This window comes from Sander lucioperca, chromosome 8 (genome assembly GCF_008315115.2).
Source record: "Sander lucioperca isolate FBNREF2018 chromosome 8, SLUC_FBN_1.2, whole genome shotgun sequence".
Taxonomy (NCBI): domain Eukaryota; kingdom Metazoa; phylum Chordata; class Actinopteri; order Perciformes; family Percidae; genus Sander; species Sander lucioperca.
This window is the reverse complement of record NC_050180.1, coordinates 30,171,462-30,193,145: the sequence shown is the minus strand read 5'-3', so window position 1 is coordinate 30,193,145 and position 21,684 is coordinate 30,171,462. Positions and strand designations below refer to the sequence as shown.

The 21,684-nt window shown below is 40.4% G+C and overlaps 1 protein-coding gene across 5 annotated transcripts in view; it reads left to right on the top strand.

Moving 5' to 3' along the window:
- Positions 1-20,666, top strand: part of b3gat1a (beta-1,3-glucuronyltransferase 1 (glucuronosyltransferase P) a) — an 83,919-nt gene extending 63,253 nt beyond the window's left edge. The window contains exons 3-9 of one of the 5 annotated variants that reach the window (XM_031290817.2): positions 3,831-3,989; positions 8,420-8,562; positions 10,577-10,648; positions 10,754-11,265; positions 15,442-15,738; positions 19,123-19,229; positions 19,551-20,666. In XM_031290817.2, the coding sequence (XP_031146677.1) occupies positions 8,451-8,562; positions 10,577-10,648; positions 10,754-11,265; positions 15,442-15,738; positions 19,123-19,209 (1,080 nt within the window). In that variant the 5' untranslated portion in view covers positions 3,831-3,989; positions 8,420-8,450 and the 3' untranslated portion in view covers positions 19,210-19,229; positions 19,551-20,666. Of the gene's footprint in view, positions 1-3,830; positions 3,994-8,419; positions 8,563-10,576; positions 10,649-10,753; positions 11,266-15,441; positions 15,739-19,122; positions 19,230-19,550 lie in introns of all 5 variants that reach the window. The other 4 variants (XM_031290818.2, XM_031290815.2, XM_036004365.1 and 1 more) reach the window with 4 other exon arrangements.
- The last annotated feature ends 1,018 nt before the right edge of the window (positions 20,667-21,684 follow it).

The following is a 21,684-nucleotide window of genomic DNA, read 5'->3' as shown; positions in this document are numbered from 1 at the left end:
TGTGGGATTTACTTTCTGTATTCTTGCCCCATCACACAGTGCAGGTGCCACAGACACAAACATAGTTTACGGTCCATGTACTTGGTGGCCAACGGATTTTCGTTTTGAAAGGAAAAAAACAAAAACGAAAAACGGCCAGTTTCCCAATTAACATTAGTAAATAGGAAAACAAAAAACGGAAAACAACCCATTATTCGTTTTTTGTTTTGATATTAAAAAACGGAAAACGAAAAACAATCTCGTTATCCGATTGTCTTTGATGTATTTGTAGATGGAACTCGGAAATTAAAATACGTGTGTATAAGTCGTATTCCTTAATTTTGCATTGGTATTTTTTCGTGACCCGGAAGTTACTCCCGCCACGCCAAGACCCGCCCTTCAATAGCATTTATTGGCCAGTACCGCCTGTAAGATCCGTTCTGTGCATGCGCATAATTACGTAGTAGAAAACTAACAATGTCCATGTGCGATTTACAATCTATGTTTGTACCATGTGTCAACACTTTACGACCAAACATTACAACTTTTTTATTAAATATTTTTTTATTAAATCTTTATTATACAATAGTCATAGTTACAAACATTCGAAACTTGTCACTGATCCGAAACCGTGTAGCGACATCGTTGTTGTGTTGTTTACGTTAATGTTTTTACCTTTAATACTTCGTCATGACTAATAACCATAGACTGTCTATTATTAATGCGATGAAGTGTAAACGTACATAAGTGTCCTTTTGAAGATGGGATGACAGCTCTCCCAGCCACCACTGCTGTATACCACTATAGTAGCTACATGCCAACGGCAGTAAACACTATAATAGCTACATGCTAACGGTCATCTTAGCTGGCAATGTTGTTAAATTCTCCCCAATTCCGGGTCACATTCCTGCTGAAACATGTCCGATTGTGTAGTGTTTGGTTCAGAAGCCTTTATCTGTGATTTTTGACGTTAGAAAGTGCTGCTTCGTTCCACTACAATCTAACATTAGCATACTCATAGCTAACTATTGTAGCTGCATGCTAACGCGACATAGCGGAGCATATAGCCAGCTATGTAAGTATGTAGCAGGACTTTGTACCGTAAAAATCACCAATAAAGGCTTCTAAACCAAATACTAAACAAATACAAATACAGTAAAGTGACCGGAATTAGGGGTGAAATGTCCAGCATTGAGCTACATAATAGTTTGCTAGGAGTTAGCTGGTCTCTCACAGAGATCTCATTTGTAGCCCTGTTTTACCCGATACTTTCATAAAAGTACAAACACATGAAGTGAGAGGTATACACATGCTTAAACTTTATTTAAAACATGGTTAACCTGAAGCAGGACGGAGTCATGACTTAAAACACCAAAGCAAGGCTTCTAGCTCAGGCTAGCTAGCGTTAGCAAATTACCTTCAAACGAAACGTAAAATTTGAAGCCTTTATTTAATTTGTTACATGGTGTTGTACTGGATGGCCAGACGACGCTCCTTATATCATTAACAGATACTTTAGGCAACTCCAGCAAACACCTTGTAAACTTCATCTCTGCCATCATAACGGTCTACTGTCACTGTCTAATGTTTTCTTCCGGTAACCGGGAATGTCCAAACATCCTTACGCCAATGCGTGCATAGAGCTGTGAAGTTTGCCGGTGTTCGCGCAAGCGTAGAACTGATCAGGCAGTGCACAGAACGGATTTTACAGGCGGTTCGGATCGGGTACTGACAAAGGAATAAGATTTATACACACATTTTAATTTCCGAGTTCCATCTACAAATACATCAAAGACAATCGGATAACGAGATTGTTTTTCTTTTTCCGTTTTTTAATATCAAAACAAAAAACGAATAATGGGTTGTTTTCTGTTTTTTGTTTTCCTATTTACTAATGTTAATTGGGAAACTGGCCGTTTTTCGTTTTTGTTTTTTTCCTTTCAAAACGAAAATCCGTTGGCCACCAAGTACACGGACCGTTTACCTAGTTATCTGTTGGTGTTGCCTATTTCTGTTTTACCACTAGTTGGGCAGATAGAGGAAAGTGCTACATTACTGTAGTATAACAAAACAGATTAGATTGAAATTGATCAGAAGAGTCTGAGAAATATAATTTCAGCATTATTGTTTTATGTGTATTTGTGTACATCTACCATCCACTTTAACTGGCAACATTGTGCCCTACAGTCAGTTCTGACTGTGTCATCCTAGCAAATCTGAGACTGTAGCCTACTCAGTCACAGTGCTTGAGCTAAATAACATTAGCATGCTAACATGCTTGTTGCTATGTTAAGCAAGTATAGTGTAGACCACTTCACCATCTTACTTCAACGTATTAACATGCTAGCATTTGCTAATTAGCACTAAACACAAAGAACAGCTGAGGCTGATGTGAATGCCATCGATTTGGCAGGTGTTTGGTTATAAACCAAAGTACTGGACCAATTACATTGTTTTATTAATTTCAAGTTAAATCTAACTTTAAAAATGGCCCAATCCTATTTAAACGTATAAATAACTCTGTGCCAAAGGAGAAATCAAGACTTTAAATGAATGCATTCATCATATCTCAAAACAAGCATTTATAGCACTGTATCTTGTGTACATACCAATATGAGTTCCAGCTCCCTTCAGATGGCAGCTGGTTTCTTTTTCTTTTTCTTTCAAAAATGTTTAGCACTGAGATGCTGCAGTGGCCTGTTGGAGAGTCTGATTTTGGCAGGTTGTAGTTCTAACTATACTGTGGTTCCTTCACAATGCGCAAAAGAGAGGAGTGTTGTACAGAAATCAGAGCGACAACACTGTCATCGCGACTTTGCATGCATGACAGTACCTGGCATCGACTGTAAAGCCTTTCTATCGCTACTGTTTAGTTATTTGTTTTTGTCACTACAGTACTTGCTTGTTGCTGCCACAAAAAACACATAGCCTGCTGCAGAAGCTGCACTAACCCATGAAGACCGTTTCTCATATTCATCTTTTATTTATTTTTCCACACGACTGCAACCCTCAGAAGCATGCCCATTCAGTTTGAGGAATTGGACAATGAGACAGGGCAATCTGAAAATAGATTGTGCTGAAATGTTGTACACCCCCTACTGCAATACTGGTTCACAGGCAATTTGCCTTTTTTTTTTATAAAACAGTGTGCCTCGGTAAAATGATTCTGGGACTCCTGCTGTTCATTCCCCAAAACCTACATATTTGCAGTTTATATGCTTCTCTATTACAAAGCCCCTAACAAATACAGTCTACAGTGTGCAGACATCACTGACTGAGTAGTCTCGCATTGCCAGACCTATCGGCTGAGTGAAGCATAAGCCTTCATAGAAGCAGCGTTCCCTCTGATGTGTTTGAATAAGACATGATGCCAGTTTATTTTTGTGACATCCCCCACCCCAGACTGTTGGCAAGCAAATGATTTGTGACTAACCCTCTTCCACTTTCCACATTCGGTGAATGAAAAAAAGAAAAATGTCTTTGTCTGTTCAGTTTAGATTGGATTCAATGAGGTAAAATGATCTATTATTAGAGTTCATTACTTGAGACTGACACACTTTTCCTCAGCTGCATTTTCAGCCCAAGCTCTTTGATGTTAAATAATGAATAGACGTCACAAAGCCACACCGCTCACAAAGGTGTCTATAGCCAAGAATCTCTGTAAGGTATTTGACTCTTAGAGCTTGTCCAAACTGCTTGTTTAAACCTGGCTGACTGTCTTTGGATGTCTCATGCTGGTGTGAGTGAGAGAAGCAGGGGGCACATGGAGGTACACACTGTTAAAAACACATAGAACCACTCGCAATCTGTCATCACAGAGTCATGTTCACTGAAACATTCTTCTTTTACAGGTCTGGTCTCAGTGTTGCCTGTCTGCGTGACACGGCAGAGGAAGAGGAAATGGTTGGCTGAAGTGTCATGGAGAACGTCACCACTACGTAGCTCGTCCAGTATGCAGTGTGGCCCTCCCAGCTGCGCACCACTGGTGGTGCCATGATCCAGTTATAACTGTGGGTGAGCATCCAGCGCCTTTTATTTATTTATTTATATAGATGTATTAATTGTATGCAAGCAATGTTATTGAATGGGGATTCCACTGATTTTGAAGGTCACAGGGACTGCTACTCAACCTGCAATATTATAACACTTCATTATAACTGTTTTATAATAGTTTACTGCAGTTTGGGAGGAGCCTTGTCAAGTCTGAGGGTCTCAGGGCATTTATCAGGCAGGGATGGTCTAACAAAAGATGCTCATGGAAAGATCATGGGAAATGTAAGGCACTAAAGGCAGTTTCTATGTTGAAACTGGCTTTTGGATTTGAAAGAATGGCTTGGATAATGGGCTAATTCAAGGTTTTCTCCAATAATGTTTCAGCCACCATTATAATAGCTAACCGAGACAGATACTTCCCTATAACAAGGGCATATTCACAAGGTCAAGGAATCCATTTCACAGAAAATGTAAGCAATAACAATGATGTGTGATGGGTAGACGTTCAGCATTAGTGGGGGTTTGTGCTCCCCGAGTGCCATCCATTGCTTTGTGAATTACTGAAAAGAAGTGTTGGAATTGAATGCATACACTTCTGATACATATTTGTAGGCTGTAAACAGATTGTTTGCATTAGGTTATAATGAAAAGGTCTAAAAGGCTTATTTTTCCCCATCAGTAGCTTTGGTTACATCTTTTTCTTCAAAAACATGGCTCAATGCATTTACTGTTTTTATCATATCATCCATTCAAGGACTTGAAATGTGGGTAATGTCATTTTCTACTCTAACTACTTGTATACAACTATGCACGCACAATAATAATAACAAAGGACTTCAGTGTAAATCACCTCTCCACTGAAATAGAAAAAATACAGCTCTACAACTCACACAGAACACACTTAGATAGTATATGGTGTGTCGGAACTATTCATACTTACACTCTTCTCACCTGATGGCTCGTGTATTAATGGTGTATTTGTTTACAGAGCTCCATATACATAATTGGCATGTACAATTATGTTAAGCCTCAATATACTGCCACCTTCCCCAGCAGTGGGAACAGGATCACTGTGGGAAATGTGATGACTTGCTTCCTCATGTGTAAAGCTGTAATGAATATGCCAAACACCTGGGCTCACATTATGTCTGTTTTTCTCCTTTGTTTAATTGAGCACATCAGTTAATAACTGCATTTTTCCAGTTAGGGCTCGGCGTAATGCCAGAAGCCTATTAAGGAGGAGGAGGAGGACAGTCCCTGGGAGAGACGGGGAGGTCTGTCGTCCTTAAATTCAATGTAAATGAGCTACTTGGCACTGAAGTTGGCTACAGCACAGGAAGTGGACACAATAATAAGAAAGTATGAAATATAATAATGTAATCTAAAACAAACCATGTATTAACTTCTACATTTGTGAAACGCAATGTAAAAATTTTCATTGAGACTGTTTGTGAGGTATGCCTATTGATTTTCATTTTCAAAGTTTGGGTGAAATTACTCATTGTGTCCTTAAAAAAAATGTATATCTCAATATCATACAATGTAGAATCAATGTCTATATGCTGAATAATGTTCATTTGTCGTTTTCGAGTTTTGGCAGATCATTGCATAAAAATACAGCTGGAGGAAAAATAAAAAGGGTCTCATTCATGAAATATGCCATTTGTGCATAACAATTAACAGAGTAAGAAGTGTGTTTAAATGCTAGTCCTTTTTCGCTCCAGGTTTTTTATTTTTTATTCCACCATAGATTTGAGAAAAATTGATTTTTGGCAAAGCCCCTTGTCTGAACAGTGATTGTCCAATCATAGCCTAGCAACAGTAACTAGGCATGGCAGGTCTGTTAGTTGTGTTTGTCAGCTCTAACAACTTAACCCAGTGTTACTTACAAGGTCAAGTAACACGTCTTTAACTAACTACATAACACGCTAGTTTGTAAGGTTACAGGTTAAATAAAAAAAGAAAGAGATTGTCTACCATTTTTTTAATCAAATTGTGACAAATCCTAAATAAAAGATTTCAGTGTTTTCTGTAAGGTACCTCTACTTATTCAATGTTTAGACAACGTTGTTTATAATGTTTATCTATGTCAATGTCAATGTCATTTTTATTTGGATAGCACCTTACCAGTACAGGTAAACCCAAAGTCCTTTACATTAAAAACAGCATACACATTAAAATAAAGCATGAATAGAAAAGAACACAATGAACAAAAACAAACAAGTGTGACCATACAAATTCACACACACACACACACACACACACACACACACACACACACACACACACACACACACACAGCTCTTGGTCTGGGTCTCATAGGCCTCTCTCTGGGCAAAGAGGAGTCAGCCAGAAGGCTTTAGCTATGGCGATCCACACTACAATCACCCTTACACACACACACACACACACACACACACACATATAGAGAGAGAGGGGAAAGGAAGGGAGAGAGAGACCCTTTCAGCCAGCTTTTTCTCCTGCTCTCTCCCAGCCATTCAGAGGGGTAAATGAAAAGAAGGGATTCAGGGAACGGCCGAGAGAGCGGAATTGAAGATGATCATCAGGCAGCTTGTTCCAGAGAGTATACTGCAGCAACTGAAGGCCCCCTCACCTGACTTGGAGCTAATCCTGGAAGGCCTTTGCCTGATGACCTGGGAGGCCTGATGGGGTTGTGATCAGTTAGCAAGTCAGCTATGTACTGAGGAGCTAAACCATGAAGTGCTTTATAGACTATTAGCAGGATTTTTAAAGTGATTCAGTATTGTAATGGGAACCAATAAAGTGATTTGAGTACCGGAGTAATGTGTTCAAATGTACGTGTTTGTGTAAGAACTCTGGCTGCTGCAATTCTTTTTGCTGTGCGCACCACATTGACTGCTGCTGTATAAGAACGCAGCTGGCCGCATAGGGAGGTGGTCGGGGTTATAGGTGGGCGTTAACACACAGGACTTTCAAGCCAGGGAGCGGAGTTTGCTTCCCGGGAAAAACTAAAGACTTTCGCCCAGGAAATGCGTGTTCCTTGGGAGTGTTTTAATACAAACCACAATCTTTTTCCTAAACTTAACTAGTTGTTTCGGTGCCGCTTAACGCTCACTTTTTCTTGACTAAACTTAACCATAATCTCCACCGAAATAACCGACAGTCACCTATTTTCGGGTAACTCAACCACCAACTACCGCTGACCTGACGGAGTACTATGCGGAGCACCATAGCCGATGTCGCAGAGCTCTGTAGCGACTAAACACATCTACTAACGAGAATCTCAGTCTTCACTGTAGAAAGTGTTTGGACATCCAGCAATTAATATCGCTGATACAAATACTAGTTTGTCAACAGAGCTGAGATCATCGGAAGAAAGTGAAATGTACAACTGTGTGTCATCTAGAGCTGATGTTTCACTTTAGCTACATATCTATGAGATTTTTTTCAATATCTATGTAATTATGTAACATTTAAACATTGTATAATTGAAATCTCTATATATGGTGTGAAATATAGTGTCTCTTGTCATTTTGTTTAAAGTATGACTGCAACTACAGAAACATAATCGAAATTAAATAGAGAAATGCATATGGAGCCAGAGTGTGCAACACTTTTTTCTCAACTCCAAGTCTCCTTCCACCATCAGCACCTCACTATAACCCTTGGCGTGTGATACTTTAAATTGATTTTAAAGATCAATTTGTAGATGATATTTCTATTCATTTACAGTGAATGTCTTCCATGCTGTAATTAAACTTTTCAAAGGGATACAACGTTGAACCAAATGATCTGGACTCAGAGAGAATGGCGCATTTCCCAAACAGTCAACCAGCATTCTGGGTACATTGTTTCCTGCCATTTGGCCGGTGAATAGTTTCAGCACTGGGCATGTAGTCACTGCCCGGTCCTCAGTAATGGCACCGATGAGCTCATAGGGTTGGCAGAAAGCACAAGCTCCTGCTCCATGGCTTATTCAGTGGCTTTGACCTTCCTTTTGTTGGCTGGGACACACTTATAGTTACGGTTTTATTTTACAACCTTTATTCTTTCAACATCTTACAATGTTCTGCATAGGTTAAACAGCACCTGTTCTATCATCTCACTGTTAAAGTCTTTTGGTGAGACTGTAATGGCGCTGTGTCTGGTGTAGAATATAATTTTATTTTGTTTTAACAGCTTTGAGTACACTTTTACACTTTTTCTGTCAATTACACTTTTGGTCCACATGAATATGGGTGTCCTCTAGTGCCTCCTCATTCCAAAGTTATTGAGATTCAGCAACTTGTGTGTTTGTTTGAATCTTGAATTTGGTGTTGGTTATTTCTCTAAATGTTTGTCATGTGGTATGAACGCAACCACAGACATTTCATGGATTATTTTCAAGGTTCTCAAAAGGGACTTGACCTGAAATCCCATTTGACATGAAATGCAGAATGGTAATACCTCCATCTTTTCTTTCCAGGTAATGCCGAGCCAAATAACCAATCCTGGAGATGCCGAAGAGAAGAGATATTCTTGCCATCGTGTTGATCGTGTTACCCTGGACTCTGCTCATCACTGTTTGGCACCAAAGTGCTATAGCTCCACTCCTCGCCATCCGCAAGGGTACGCAGTACACCGCACTCCACTGACAATATCAAACCTGAAGTGGATCCTCGAACCTAACACTGCACTTCAGGTTTATACAACAGGCTGTTCATTTTGAGGCACTCACTAACCATGACCATCCGCTTCATCAGAGCTCAATTACACTTCAGTCATTGTAAACCTCATCAGTGTGGATTGTTTAGTGCATGATGAAAACTGAGAATTTACCATAACATATACTCTCTCATACATCTAGGAGTTATTTTTTATATCATATATTTAGTCTGTCAGTTGAAAATAATTATTTTTTTAGCTGTGTCTAATCAGCATTCAGTGGAAATGAATTTCAGTTTGTTTAATCAGCAGTTTGAAATAATAAATGTCTGCTCAATTAGCTTCATGGGATATCTTGCATCCACGTGTAATATCACGTTTGCACACCAGTTTGAGTCATTAAAACACACACTAATGAGCCTCCCAATGATCCCCCAGAGACCACAAACCAACAGTGTAAAATGTCAAGTATGCTGCAGAGTAAACAAACCTAAATTAGAGCCATAGCAAATCAAAAGAGCTATGTCATGAATGCACAAACAGGGGTTACCAAACAAAACAAGTTTACAAAAATGACCCAAGTCAGTCTGGAGTCAACAGAAGCTACAAATTATAATAAATAAATAGTTTCTGCAGTTTATACACGCAGCTAAAAAGTGTATGATTAGTTGACAATCATAGAAAATAAATGCCAGAAAAGTTGACGAATACATTTTTTTTTTTCTCACCACATTCCTACATTTTATGACAAATGTGTTGACAATTAAATACGGTGAAGACACAAAGGAGTATAAAATGTGACCCAGCTCTGCCCACAGGCTTTTTTTGTGCTCTCTTAAAAGAGATGCTAGAGCCTTTTTGGCAGCACACTCACTGGCAGCCTTTGTTGAACATCTGGCCATCGGCAAATTGTGTTAATCTATGTGCTGCAGAAAAATCCTCCGTATGTTGGAGGTGTGACTGGAGCGCGGGCAGAACAGTGACAAAGATTGTCATTAGCTGTGGCACAATGAAAAGAACAACCAACTTAATGATTCTATAATCATATTCTATCCATCATGGCCAAACTATTAGGGACAAAATATCACAGCCTTTACCTCTGGAGTCTCAGCGGACTGTTTCAACACAGTTTAAATGCAAGTCTTGAGTAAGTGGTCACATTTTTCTCACTTATACATTCAAAATAGATTGACGTTATTTAAGAAGAAAGAAAAAAGAAAGCAGTGTGTTAGTAGCACAACATTCACTACTGTAGCACTGTAGCTGTTGGGAGCTTGGATTATTAATTCTGTATAGTAACTGTCAAATGTCCAAAAAAGGTAATTCACTAATCCAAGCTGTAATACTGAAAAATATGATTTTTTTTCTACTTTTTAATTTCTGTTTGGTGCTAACTGTATTCATAATTCAGATAACCAAAAAAGTGTGCTTAAAAGTGTAATAGCTACCAATGTAAACATGCACATTTGAGTAAATAACCAAATAATCACATTCAATCAACCCTGCTATGGAGTCATTTATGAGCCAAAATATCTTGGCAGTTGAGTCTTTACCTGTTTTTGATTGTGTTCAGTCCATGCTAACAACCAAGTAATTACACCACAGTTAATCACAGCAATTGTAGTCATGTTTAGGGAACTCTGGGGCAAAATTGATTTATAATAACATTAAATGTGAACACTAGGACTGATTTCAGCTAAATAACTCCATGTTTATTGCAGGAAAGTAACATAGCAGTAGTAAGTTAAGGACATGGAGGGGCAGGCAGAGGCTGATGGAGCCCGTGGTGGACTCTGAATATAAAAAGAGGACATATCTAGTGGAACCACATACCCACTTATTTCTTCTTTCGAAAGAAAAGCCCAAAGGCAACGCCAGGGGAATAACAAGGCTCATCTCTCGCCTCCCTTTCCTTGCCCTGTCTCTCTGTCCATCAGCTGTGTTATCCTCTCACGGTGCCTGCTTTCACTTTTTGCAGCCTGTCACCACCTAGTAAAAGAGATCTTTATCATTCCAGAGAGGCTTGCAGTTCGCCACCACCGGCTCTCAGGTACACTTTACCCCCATTGGGTTGTAGTCACCTGAGGCAAATATACAAAGGGCAGCCCAAGGTTGTGCTAATGCCTTACATGTGTTCTTATCCCCAAATCTGCAGATGATGGTGTCGAGGGCAAGAGGGAGGCTGGTGGCCAGGCGCAAGACTCCAAGGAATACTGTGCCTCAGATAAGGACATTGTGGAGGTGGTGAGGACAGAGTATGTGTATACGCGGCCTCCACCCTGGTCCGATGTGCTGCCTACCATCCACATCATCACCCCCACATACAGTCGACCGGTGCAGAAGGCGGAGCTCACACGGCTGGCAAACACCTTTCTCCATGTTCCCAACCTGCACTGGATCCTGGTGGAGGACTCCCAAAGGAGAACGCCTCTTGTTACGCGGCTCCTCCGAGAAACAGGGCTTAACTTCACCCATCTCAATGTTGAGACGCCCAGGAACTATAAACTGCGGGGTGAGGCTCGGGACCCCAGAATCCCCAGGGGTACCATGCAGAGGAATCTAGCCCTGCGGTGGCTGAGGGAGACCTTCAATGCCAACAGCAGCCAAGCTGGAATTGTCTACTTTGCAGACGACGACAACACATACAGCCTGGAGCTGTTTGAGGAGGTCAGAGCTAGGATACACTCATGTTCATTTCATGCATTTTTTTTAACAATAAATTGGCTAGAAAAAGACCAGCAAGACACAATGAGATATAATAATAATACCGTTTGGATCTTTACAAAATGTTTCTAAATGCAGTGCTATGATGAGAGGATGTCAACAGCAAGTTATGGCTCCCATGTACACGTAGCTGAATTAGCTTTACCATAGTTGTGTTCTTATAGATCCCAGTGTAACTGCAATTACAAATGGAAGTGCTTATCATAACCCAGTCACCTCTAACCTTAACCCAATTTCTAAAGTATTTCCAACTTTAAGCGTAAACTAAAACCTATTATCTGAACTTTAGATTCTAAAGCCTATACCTAAGCATAACCATTTCCTGTTCGGTACTTCTTTTTATTCTCAAGTTCCATCCGCCTTTCAAACGTTGCACCGCCGATGTCCACTTGAGTTTCAGAAACCAAACCATACCCAGCAAAAACACAAATGTAAATCTTTACTTTTGAAATTCCATTTTTTTTGTAGATCTATTCCTATTATTTTAATTCAATATAAAATAAATACACATACAATATATGATATGGCACTTCCCAGCCATATACTGTAGGCATCTGTGACATGTTATGTAAAGGGGGGTGAACCATAAATTCTCAGTAACTTGAATCTTTTTTTTTTTATCTTAACAAGCACAGTCAGGGATCTGGAGCTGGTGGAGAGAAGTTTGGGCATGTAATCAGTACATCTCAGGCCATCCATCACGACATCAGTTGAATTACCTGAGCGGACACGGTCTAGGTCCTATGAGTATTAGCCTCAAGTCTTGTTAGCAGTGCAGACGGGGTCCGTAGTAAATGGAGTGCCGGGTATTGACGGGGCCTGTCATTACCTTTCTCTGGGAATCAGCAGAAGTGCTCTGTCTCCCTCTGAGGCCCTCCATCAACTCCAACGGGCCTATTTATGGGCCAAAGTAACGGCCCTGAGGGGGAAAGAAAGAGAGGAGTGGAGAGGGAGAAAAAGAAAACGAAAAAGAGACGTGACAGCCAGATAGACAGAAGGCAGAGAATTGACTGCAACTACAGAATAGTTTTCTGACACGACTGTATAGTCAAAATTTCGGTTAAAAAGATTGATGCGCACTGCACTCCATGTGTAAGAAATAGAGTCATCATTTTCCCCAGGTTAATCAAAAGTGGACTAATGCTTTGATTTTGAGCAATTAGAGTACATTTTCTGCTCCACTTTTAAGAAAAACGAAGATGAAAAGAAGTTAAAAGTAATTACAAACCTAAATGAAAATATCAAAAAATGAAAATCAGTAAAACAGATGATACTGAGGTTGACAGTAATGAAGAGAGGTAGGGTACAAAAGCGGTTTTCTGAGAGAATGCATTACTTTCATCTAAGGTACATTAACTTTCAGTAACAACAAACTCATGTTTGATGTCACCATGTAGTGTAGACTCAGGGGCAGTTCCACAGGAGTTCTCACACAAGTTAGACTGTAATGCCTGTGTGGAGTGTGCGGCATTGGAAATTATATGTTGCAAAATTTTTACCACTTCCTGTGTCCCTAAGTGTCTACAATAAATGGTTTATGGAAGGGGCATATAAGTATTAGCCTCGTGAGATCGTCCTGATCTTGCGAGCTCCAGTTTTCCACTCGCAGATCAGTCTGGCATCTTGAGACTGAGAAAATTTGGAGCCGTTCGCCAAACGACCGACCAATCAGCGTTGGTTTTGAGGCGGGTTTAGGTGTGACGCAACGAGAAGTGACTGTTCAGTTTAAACAACATGGCGGCTTCTACGGATGAGATGAGCGTAGCTATCACGCAAGTTTTATCCGAATTAGAAAGTATTCCTTCATTGAAAGAAGAGCAAAAAACGGCACTGGAGGCTTTTCTCTGAGGAAAAGATGTTTTTGCTCTTCTCCCGACTGGTTTCGGCAAGAGTTTGATATATCGTTGATCTGATTTGTTGATTTGGCCCGTCTATCACCAACATAAGTGGTAAGTCAGAGTCAGGTTATATAAGTATAGGGAAGGGGCAAACTGTCACAAATGAAAAAGCAACTTTCTGCTGAGTGGAGTGATGCCTCACACAAGAGTCTACGTCGAACGGTTCATTAGTTATGAAAGGGGGCAGTTATGAAAGTATAGGGTGCAGCATGATACACATTTTATGTTGCTCAATATCAAGTGTAGCCACCCACAGTGTAAATGTCATGTAAATCGGATGTTTTTCACATAAGGCTGACTTCCTGTTGCCAGTAGGTGGCACTATGACAATAAGTGAATATTGGTATGGAGATGTCACCAGGCCTGGATTCCTCCGGTTCTGATGCGTGTGCAAATGTTCACACCTTTTCACGCACCTTTAGCCCTTAATAAATGCAATAAGTTTGCAGAATAATAATAATTCTATCTCTGGCCCTAATAAATAAATGGAAATTTAATCAGAATCCTTACATTACTATTGACATTTTCTATTGTGTGGACAAAGACTTACAAGGCAGCAATGGATGACAATTCTGTTTTGTTTCTTCCTCACTGCACCCTAAATGACTGAATAATGTACCTGGATGCCTGCCTTCTCTTCTCTGTGAGAATTTGGGATTTCTTTTCTTTGTATTTCTTCTCTGAAACACAGCTACTTTGTCTCTGAAGGCTTCCTTCTAAGTGGAGCAAGAAAAATAGCTTGAATACAGATGCAGGCATTCAATTACAAAAGAAACAATGAACAAAAAACTGTACAAACACATCATGTTCACCAAGAGCAAGAGGAACGTTGCATTTTCACTTGATTGGTTTGCTAGCAGAAGATGGTTTTGCGTTTGTGTGTTTTGCTCTGGTTGATATTCCCACCAGAGGCAGCAGGCAGAATACACTTTTTCACGTTTTCAGCATTGATGGTAAAGTGACGACCCTCCTGACTTTGCCTGCAAAGAGCCTGATTTATGCTTTGTTTTGATATAAGTTGTACCGTTTATCTACGATGGAAGCAGGCAGGTGTATGTTTGGGCAAAATCTGGATGGATTCAGTTGTGGCCTGGCTACAAAGAAACTGGCAGGACAACCTTGAAGACGGTACTTACAGTAGTGGAGCTCCTCAGCAACCAACAAAAACAGCATAAGCATTGCGGAGAAAGCACTTGCATCTCTCTGATCTCTCTTCCACCATTAACACCCAGACTTCATTAAGACCCAACACCCTGCCAAATCTTATCTGGGTGTCTGGTACAGTTTTCCCCCTAAGGCTCAAATCCACAGATTCCCATAAGCCTCCAGCCCACTTCATGCTGTTCACACTGCTCTCTGATCCCCTGAACTGACCACACAGCAGCAGCCCATCGATTGACACAGCAGCTCATATGCTAAATGTTATTTGCTTGTGATTTGCACAAACATATTTTGAATGTACAATGCACACGTTTAACAAATACACATGTGCAAACAAGCTTACATATGAACATTTTCTATAATCATTATCTTATATGTATGCAAGCACTGTAATATATTTTATACAATACACACATACCACAAACAGTATGCACTTGCACCTTTATTTTTAAATGGACCTTCCCCCAGAGAGGCACGAGCATCACTATTTCTGCTGCATTGAGTATGATTAACTCTGCTGTTTCCTCTTCCCTCATTGTAAAAAATACGTTTTATGACTGCAGCAGCTCTTCCCAGAATGGCAAAGACTAACTGAGAGGCAGACAAAGGAAAGGGCGGCAAGATTGTTTGATGCTGGAAGATTAAAGGACAAAAAAAAGAAAGAGGATAGCGGTGCTCTACCTTAAAGAATCTCCTCAGCCAACCAGCAACTAGAGCCACTTGCTCTAATGGCTTGGCTCCTTCAAACCCTCTTGGCACTGCACTCCCTTTAAAGATGGTTGTGTCTAATTATCTCATTGTAGGGCAGCTGCTGAATAATGTGTGTGACCTGCCTTCATCTAGCAGTGTGTCAGCTGCACATGGCACAATGGCTTGGTCAATATTCAATGTCTTTCAGAATGAATAATAGCAGCAGCTCTAAAAACCCTCCGTCCACGCTCTGCTGTTAGCTGGCAGCTAATGCTCAAATACTGTGTCTCATTGTCATGTACGCTTTCTCAGATGACTAATTGGCTCTCTTCTCTTTCTCCATTTCTCTTCTGGACTCTCCACTCGCTAGATGAGATCAACTCGGAAAGTTTCAGTGTGGCCTGTGGCCTTTGTGGGCGGCTTGCGATACGAGTCCCCCAAGGTAAATGCAGCTGGAAAGGTCTATGGCTGGAAGACAGTGTTCGACCCCCATCGTCCCTTTGCCATCGACATGGCTGGCTTTGCCATCAACCTAAGGCTCATTCTCTTCAAGCCGCAAGCATACTTTAAGCTTCGCGGGGTGAAAGGAGGCTACCAGGAGAGTAGTTTGCTCCGGGAACTTGTCACACTCAACGACCTGGAGCCTAAAGCAGCCAATTGCACTAAGGTAATCCCCTTCTTTCAATGTTTGCTGCTTTTAAGCAGCTTGACTTAAGCCGTTAGTAGTTAAGGGATTTGCTAAACTGTTTGTGAAGATGGTGAAAACTGTTTTGAGGGAATCATACCTGCTGTAGACAGCGGTGCAAAACGTATTCAGATCCTCTACCTAAATAAAAGGACCAATTAATCAATGAAAAAGTACTCCATTATTAGTTAATGTCCTGCATTCAAATCCTACTCAAGTCAAACTATCAGCAGAATGTACTATTTTAAGAACCTTATACTCATCCTGCATTATAATAATACTGATCCATCAGTGTGTAATCTGCATTTTGTCAGGTCTTAATCTAGTGGTTCCCAACCTAGGGGTAAGGTCCGTCCGAAAGGTCACAAGATAAGTCTAGTGGGTGGGGTGAGGTTTTATAGACCTCAACAGTCCCACCCACAGCTGACTCCGGAAGTAAAAATCCCATTGATTTTCTCCATAAGGATTTAGAATCTCAGTCATAATGTCTAAACCATCCGAGGTAGACTGACCCCGAGCTAGTAACTAGCTGGTTGTGAAACGAAGGTTTCTGCTCCTGTAGAAGCTAGAAGTCCATATGAAATCAATCTGCGATCAATCCGTTTTATCCGTGATCTTATGGAGAAAAACTACACTACCCACAATCCTAAGCGTAACAGCAACGTCTCTGATTGGTCCAACTCGCTGTTACCATAGAAACGTTTATCTGACCCGCAAAACGGCTAGAGTGAGCTACCATTGAAGTCTATGATAGTTTCTGTACACGGTCTTGTACCTTTGCCTTTTTTGCCGTTTTCAAAATGATTTTTTGCGTCGAATCAAATGTGTTATGCTCACTATTCATCTCGTAGCTGGTTGGCTTGGTTCCAGACTTAAAACTCTATATAAAAGCAATTTTCGAAACATCAATGAAACAATTGAATGGGAAAAACACTTCCGGAGTCAGAGCCGTAAAAAAGTGGGCGGTCACTGTTGAGCTCTATTGGTGTAGGAAAGTAGAAACAAATCTGGATACACAACTTTTGTTTTCGGTTACTGGGCTTTTCTCTAATCTTGACTGTTTTTGTGAAATATTGGAAAATTTGATTTCTTGAGGTTTTGTCTCATGTCATCTGAAACATTACAAGGAGCCCCAATTACACACTGCTTTTCGTAAGAGGTCACAAGCCAAACAAGTTGGGAAGCAAGTTGGTTCAATCGTTAATAGTCCATTGTATTTTGTAAGTTTACCATGTCTAATAAAATAAGTAAAAAGTACAATATTCTATTTTGAAATGAAGTGGAGTAGAGGAGAGGTGAAAAGCAGCATGTTCCACCATTGGCTTTAGCATACTAATGATATAACATTAAAAAGCTAAATCTGTGTGCTGAACCATCTTGGTAATATATCTTTTACCAGATTCAGAGAAAAGAAAGTGGTAAGAAACCACAATATATTTGTTCACAATGTTCACAGGCCCCCCACTGAATGTCACCCTTAGCAACAGAGAGAATTATTAGGTTTTCATGAGCTTTGTAAGAACAAACTTTGTAGCTCTATGCTACTAACACCAACGCAAGCACACTGCCTAGATGATGTAATCAAAAACATGAGGGCGTGTAAAACTATGACTTCCCAGAAACAAATGAAACAAGAAAAAAGAAGAAACTACTTCAAAAATATGTCAAAATATGGCTTCCTTATAGGACATAAGACCATGACTTATTAAAGGAATAGTCACAAAAAGATTAGACATTTTGGGAAATACCCTTATTTGTTTTCTTGCCAAGAGTTATATTAACTTTAGAGGAGCTGGTAGACAGTTTTTGTTTCAGAGCCAGGCTAGCTTTCAGTATTTAAGCTAAGCTAACCGGTTGCAAACTGTATAGCTTTGTATTTAGCACAAAGATATGGAGAATGGTATCGATCTTCTGATCTAACTCTCTGCAGGAAAGCAAATTCTTTACCAAAATCTCAAACTCTTTTTTTAAAAGACAACCAAATGACATTGAACCAAATCACTTTCCTCATGATAAGGATCAACTTATTATTTAAAATGTTCTTGAAACATTGGTGTTTGTTAGGAGAAAATTGGCTTGTTTTCATTGATCACCAGTCAGGAATACAGGGCTGTTGTCCCTCTTCAACATATACAAGGCAAAAAAATCCTTGTATTTCACAACAAAATCCCATGAAAACATGACTTTCTGTAAAGTAAATTAAAGTTGTTGCTGAAAAGTTGGATATCATTGATTATGTTTCTTACACTGCTCACAAGTACTTTTTCACACACACACACACACACACACACACACACACACACACACACACACACACACACACACACACAGCTCTTGGTCTGGGTCTCATAGGCCTCTCTCTGGGCAAAGAGGAGTCAGCCAGAAGGCTTTAGCTATGGCGATCCACACTACAATCACCCTTACACACACACACACACACACACACGCACACACATATAGAGAGAGAGGGGAAAGGAAGGGAGAGAGAGACCCTTTCAGCCAGCTTTTTCTCCTGCTCTCTCCCAGCCATTCAGAGGGGTAAATGAAAAGAAGGGATTCAGGGAACGGCCGAGAGAGCGGAATTGAAGATGGGAGGAACGGGGAGGTAGGGACGTCACACTGATTACAGATGAGCACAGGGATGGACAGAAGGGCAAGAGGGAAAGAGGAAGAAAGAAATGGGAAGCCGTGCATGGGCATCGCTCTTACTTATGATCTACCACTTCAGATGCAAGCGTGACTATTAACCTCCCCCTACACCTGAGCAAAGTGGGAGTGGGCTCCTGGCACATCTCATACACGCCCTATACATAATTCATGGCTGCCGCCACTGTGAGATGAAAGGAAGGAGGGTTCCAACGCAGAGAAGAGCAGGGAAAATGAGCTTGACACTCCCCCCCCCCCTCCCCTGTTCTCCCTGCCATCCTTTCCCTGGATGTTTGTCCAGTCTCTGGTGCCAAATGAACCCAGTCTGAAGGCTTGGTGGCACAATAGTATACCTGTGCAAAGAACTGTAGTGCTACTGCAAAGGCAAAAGCTCATACTGTGATGCAAGGTCTACAGTTGGCTGTCATTTGAAGGTAGCTATTATCCTATGGGCAGGAGAGGACTTACCACAGGCCACGCTGAGAGAGCTATGTTATATTTGGTCCCCTTTTACTCCCTTCTAATGCAGGGTTCACGCTCAAGTAGCTCTTAACACACAGACAGGCCCTGTGGTGGGGTATGTACCGTTGGAGCTTGAACCAGAATTGACTGTTTTGAAGAACATGAGGCAGAGTGGGAGCTGAAAAGGAGAGTAGACTGAATAAGTGCATTAAGGGAACAGCATGTTACTAATGTTTCTGTTTTTATTTTTTCCACCAGATACTCGTTTGGCACACGAGAACGGAGAAACCTGTCCTTGTAAACGAGGGGAAAAAAGGATTCACAGACCCCAATGTGGAGATTTGACCGTGTCCCCTCAGATCACGGTAAATAATAATGTGTTATATATTTTTGAAATAGCTTCTATTACAGAGCTGAACCCTGTTTTATCCATCAACATTACCATCAGAAGGGAAATTGGAAATGGAATGATCATTTTCACCTGGTCTCACTTAGACTGGAAGAAAAATTGTGTTTTTAATATTTCATATTAAATTGTACATTTATTTCTAATGTACTTTCTGTTAGGACACAATTACAGCAGCTGTTGTCCATTAGAAAATGTCACCTATGAAATAAACAGGTTCAATTAACTTAATTAAGGCTTAGCGCTCTTTCTCAGCATATCTTAATCCTTTCTATTGCAGGTGTTTGGCCTTGGACCTGTGGAGGAAGGAAACGGCTGAGTCTCTTGATAAGTGCAACCGGCGCTCATTTCTTAATCATCAGGAAAAAAAGGAAATAGGGGCCTTTTGAAGGGGGATTTAATCCTCTTGACTGAATCTGACATTTTTGAAATATGGACTGAAACAGTACAAATGTACCATATTAAAGCACAGATTAGTAAGAGAGCAGCCGTTATTTGTCATGTTCTACGACTGAAGTGCAGAGGAGCCGAAATAAAGGACGCCTCGCAGGGTCGGCGTGGATAGACGTGATCTGCACCTTCACGGTACAACGGCCCGCTGAGGACAACTTAACAAAAGAGACAGCACAATTATGACAAGCATACAGGCAGCAGAGTCAACTAAACAAGCAGGTTAAAGGATATCCTTCACCTCGAAAAAATTGAGGAAATATAACACACATTGTCTGGATCTGCACATGGTTCGAAAGAGAAATTCCTCTTGGATTTAAGGACACGGACTACATCATCAGCCTGGATAAAAACACAACTCCAAGGACAAATATGTCTGTGTGGACTTTCCTTTAGAGCAAATGTACTGTAGAAAGGGAAGGAATGCTCTTTTGATAACGATAGGTTTGTTTTAATTTAATTTAATCGGTTTTCTCACGAGCACGTGACTTGCTAGTTCAATACTACTGACTCTTACCTACATTTACTCTTGGGTTGTCATTGTTCGTTTTATGGTGTCATTATAACTCATACATTTTAGCCACCCTTGTACACTGCTGGTTGAAATGTACCCCTTGTTGTGCTTGGGAGCTGAAAGGTACACGTAAACATGAAAAACACTTTTTAGCACTTAAGAAACACACAAATGATAATACACAAATGATGTTCCTTTGTGGCAAGATGTGTAAATAGTAATTCAACATGAGAACAATCAGAGGATTGTTGACAAATTTGGACAAAAGCATTGTAATTACTGTATTTATATGTAAAAAAAAAAAAAAAACCCAACAACAACAAAGTCTCTTCTCTTTTCCCCCTGGTGAATTCCTCATGACACACAACAAGGCACAGGTTCACTCTAGGTTCAACACATGGAAAGAGTAATAGCACATCATCAATTTCATTTGATAATAGAAACACCGGTTTGTGACACATTCATAATGCATAGCCAATAAATTCAAATCAGCTATACGGTAGACTCATGAATGCTGACCTAACTGACATTGTGGGGGGAAAAGTGTGTCACTTTAGAGAGCAAATATTTCCCCATTGTCTATGCACGATGTGTCCACGAGCCACTGGTTAACAAGGGTCTGCTGTGTGCAAGTACAAAAAAGAGCAGGATAAAACACCATCAAAGCCTGAGAATTTGTTTTTACTGGGCTTGTCAGTCCCTCTCCAAAAAACTCTTTACTGTGACTTGAAGAGACAGAATTCCCCAAAATAAAAGTTTAGATGCTCAGGCTACATCTGCTGACTTTTACTGCAGCTCACCTTCGAATAGCTGGTGTAAGTTATGAAGGGTAGATTCAGATAAATTATGCATGGCCCCAAAATATTTTTGTTTTTTATACGTATGAAATGAGAGAATACACGCTACTCTCAATTGACAGCAGGCTAAAGAAAAGCACAACAAAAAAGAAATCTTATTTTTGCTAATGATTTGGTAGCAACGTTGGCGCGCCATCATCAGTATTGTGAATTGCTGTATCATGGTTTATTTTAGTATCAGTATCCATCTGTTGTATATTAACTAGATCACAGAAGGGAGTCATCACACCTCCAACGATAGACATCAGCAACTATGACGCTGTACGGCTGAACACTGTAACAAAGTTATTCTACACCTCGCATAATAGAATCTTTCCTCAACTTGATAAATCATCCGTCTAGTGCAATACACAGCAGTGATTCTTATCTAACATTGCCCGGCAGAAGTAGCTGGAGACAATTCAAACACTGAGCCTCTCTGTACTGAAGCCAGATTATCTCTGTGCAAACCCTCCCTTTCAACACACACAACCCAAAATGCACTACTGTAGTATGAAAACTTACAAAGATGTTCCAGCCTCTCGGGCTCATCAGCCGGGGAAAACATCTTATTACATATTTCTTGGAATATGATAAGATACACTTTCAGAAAA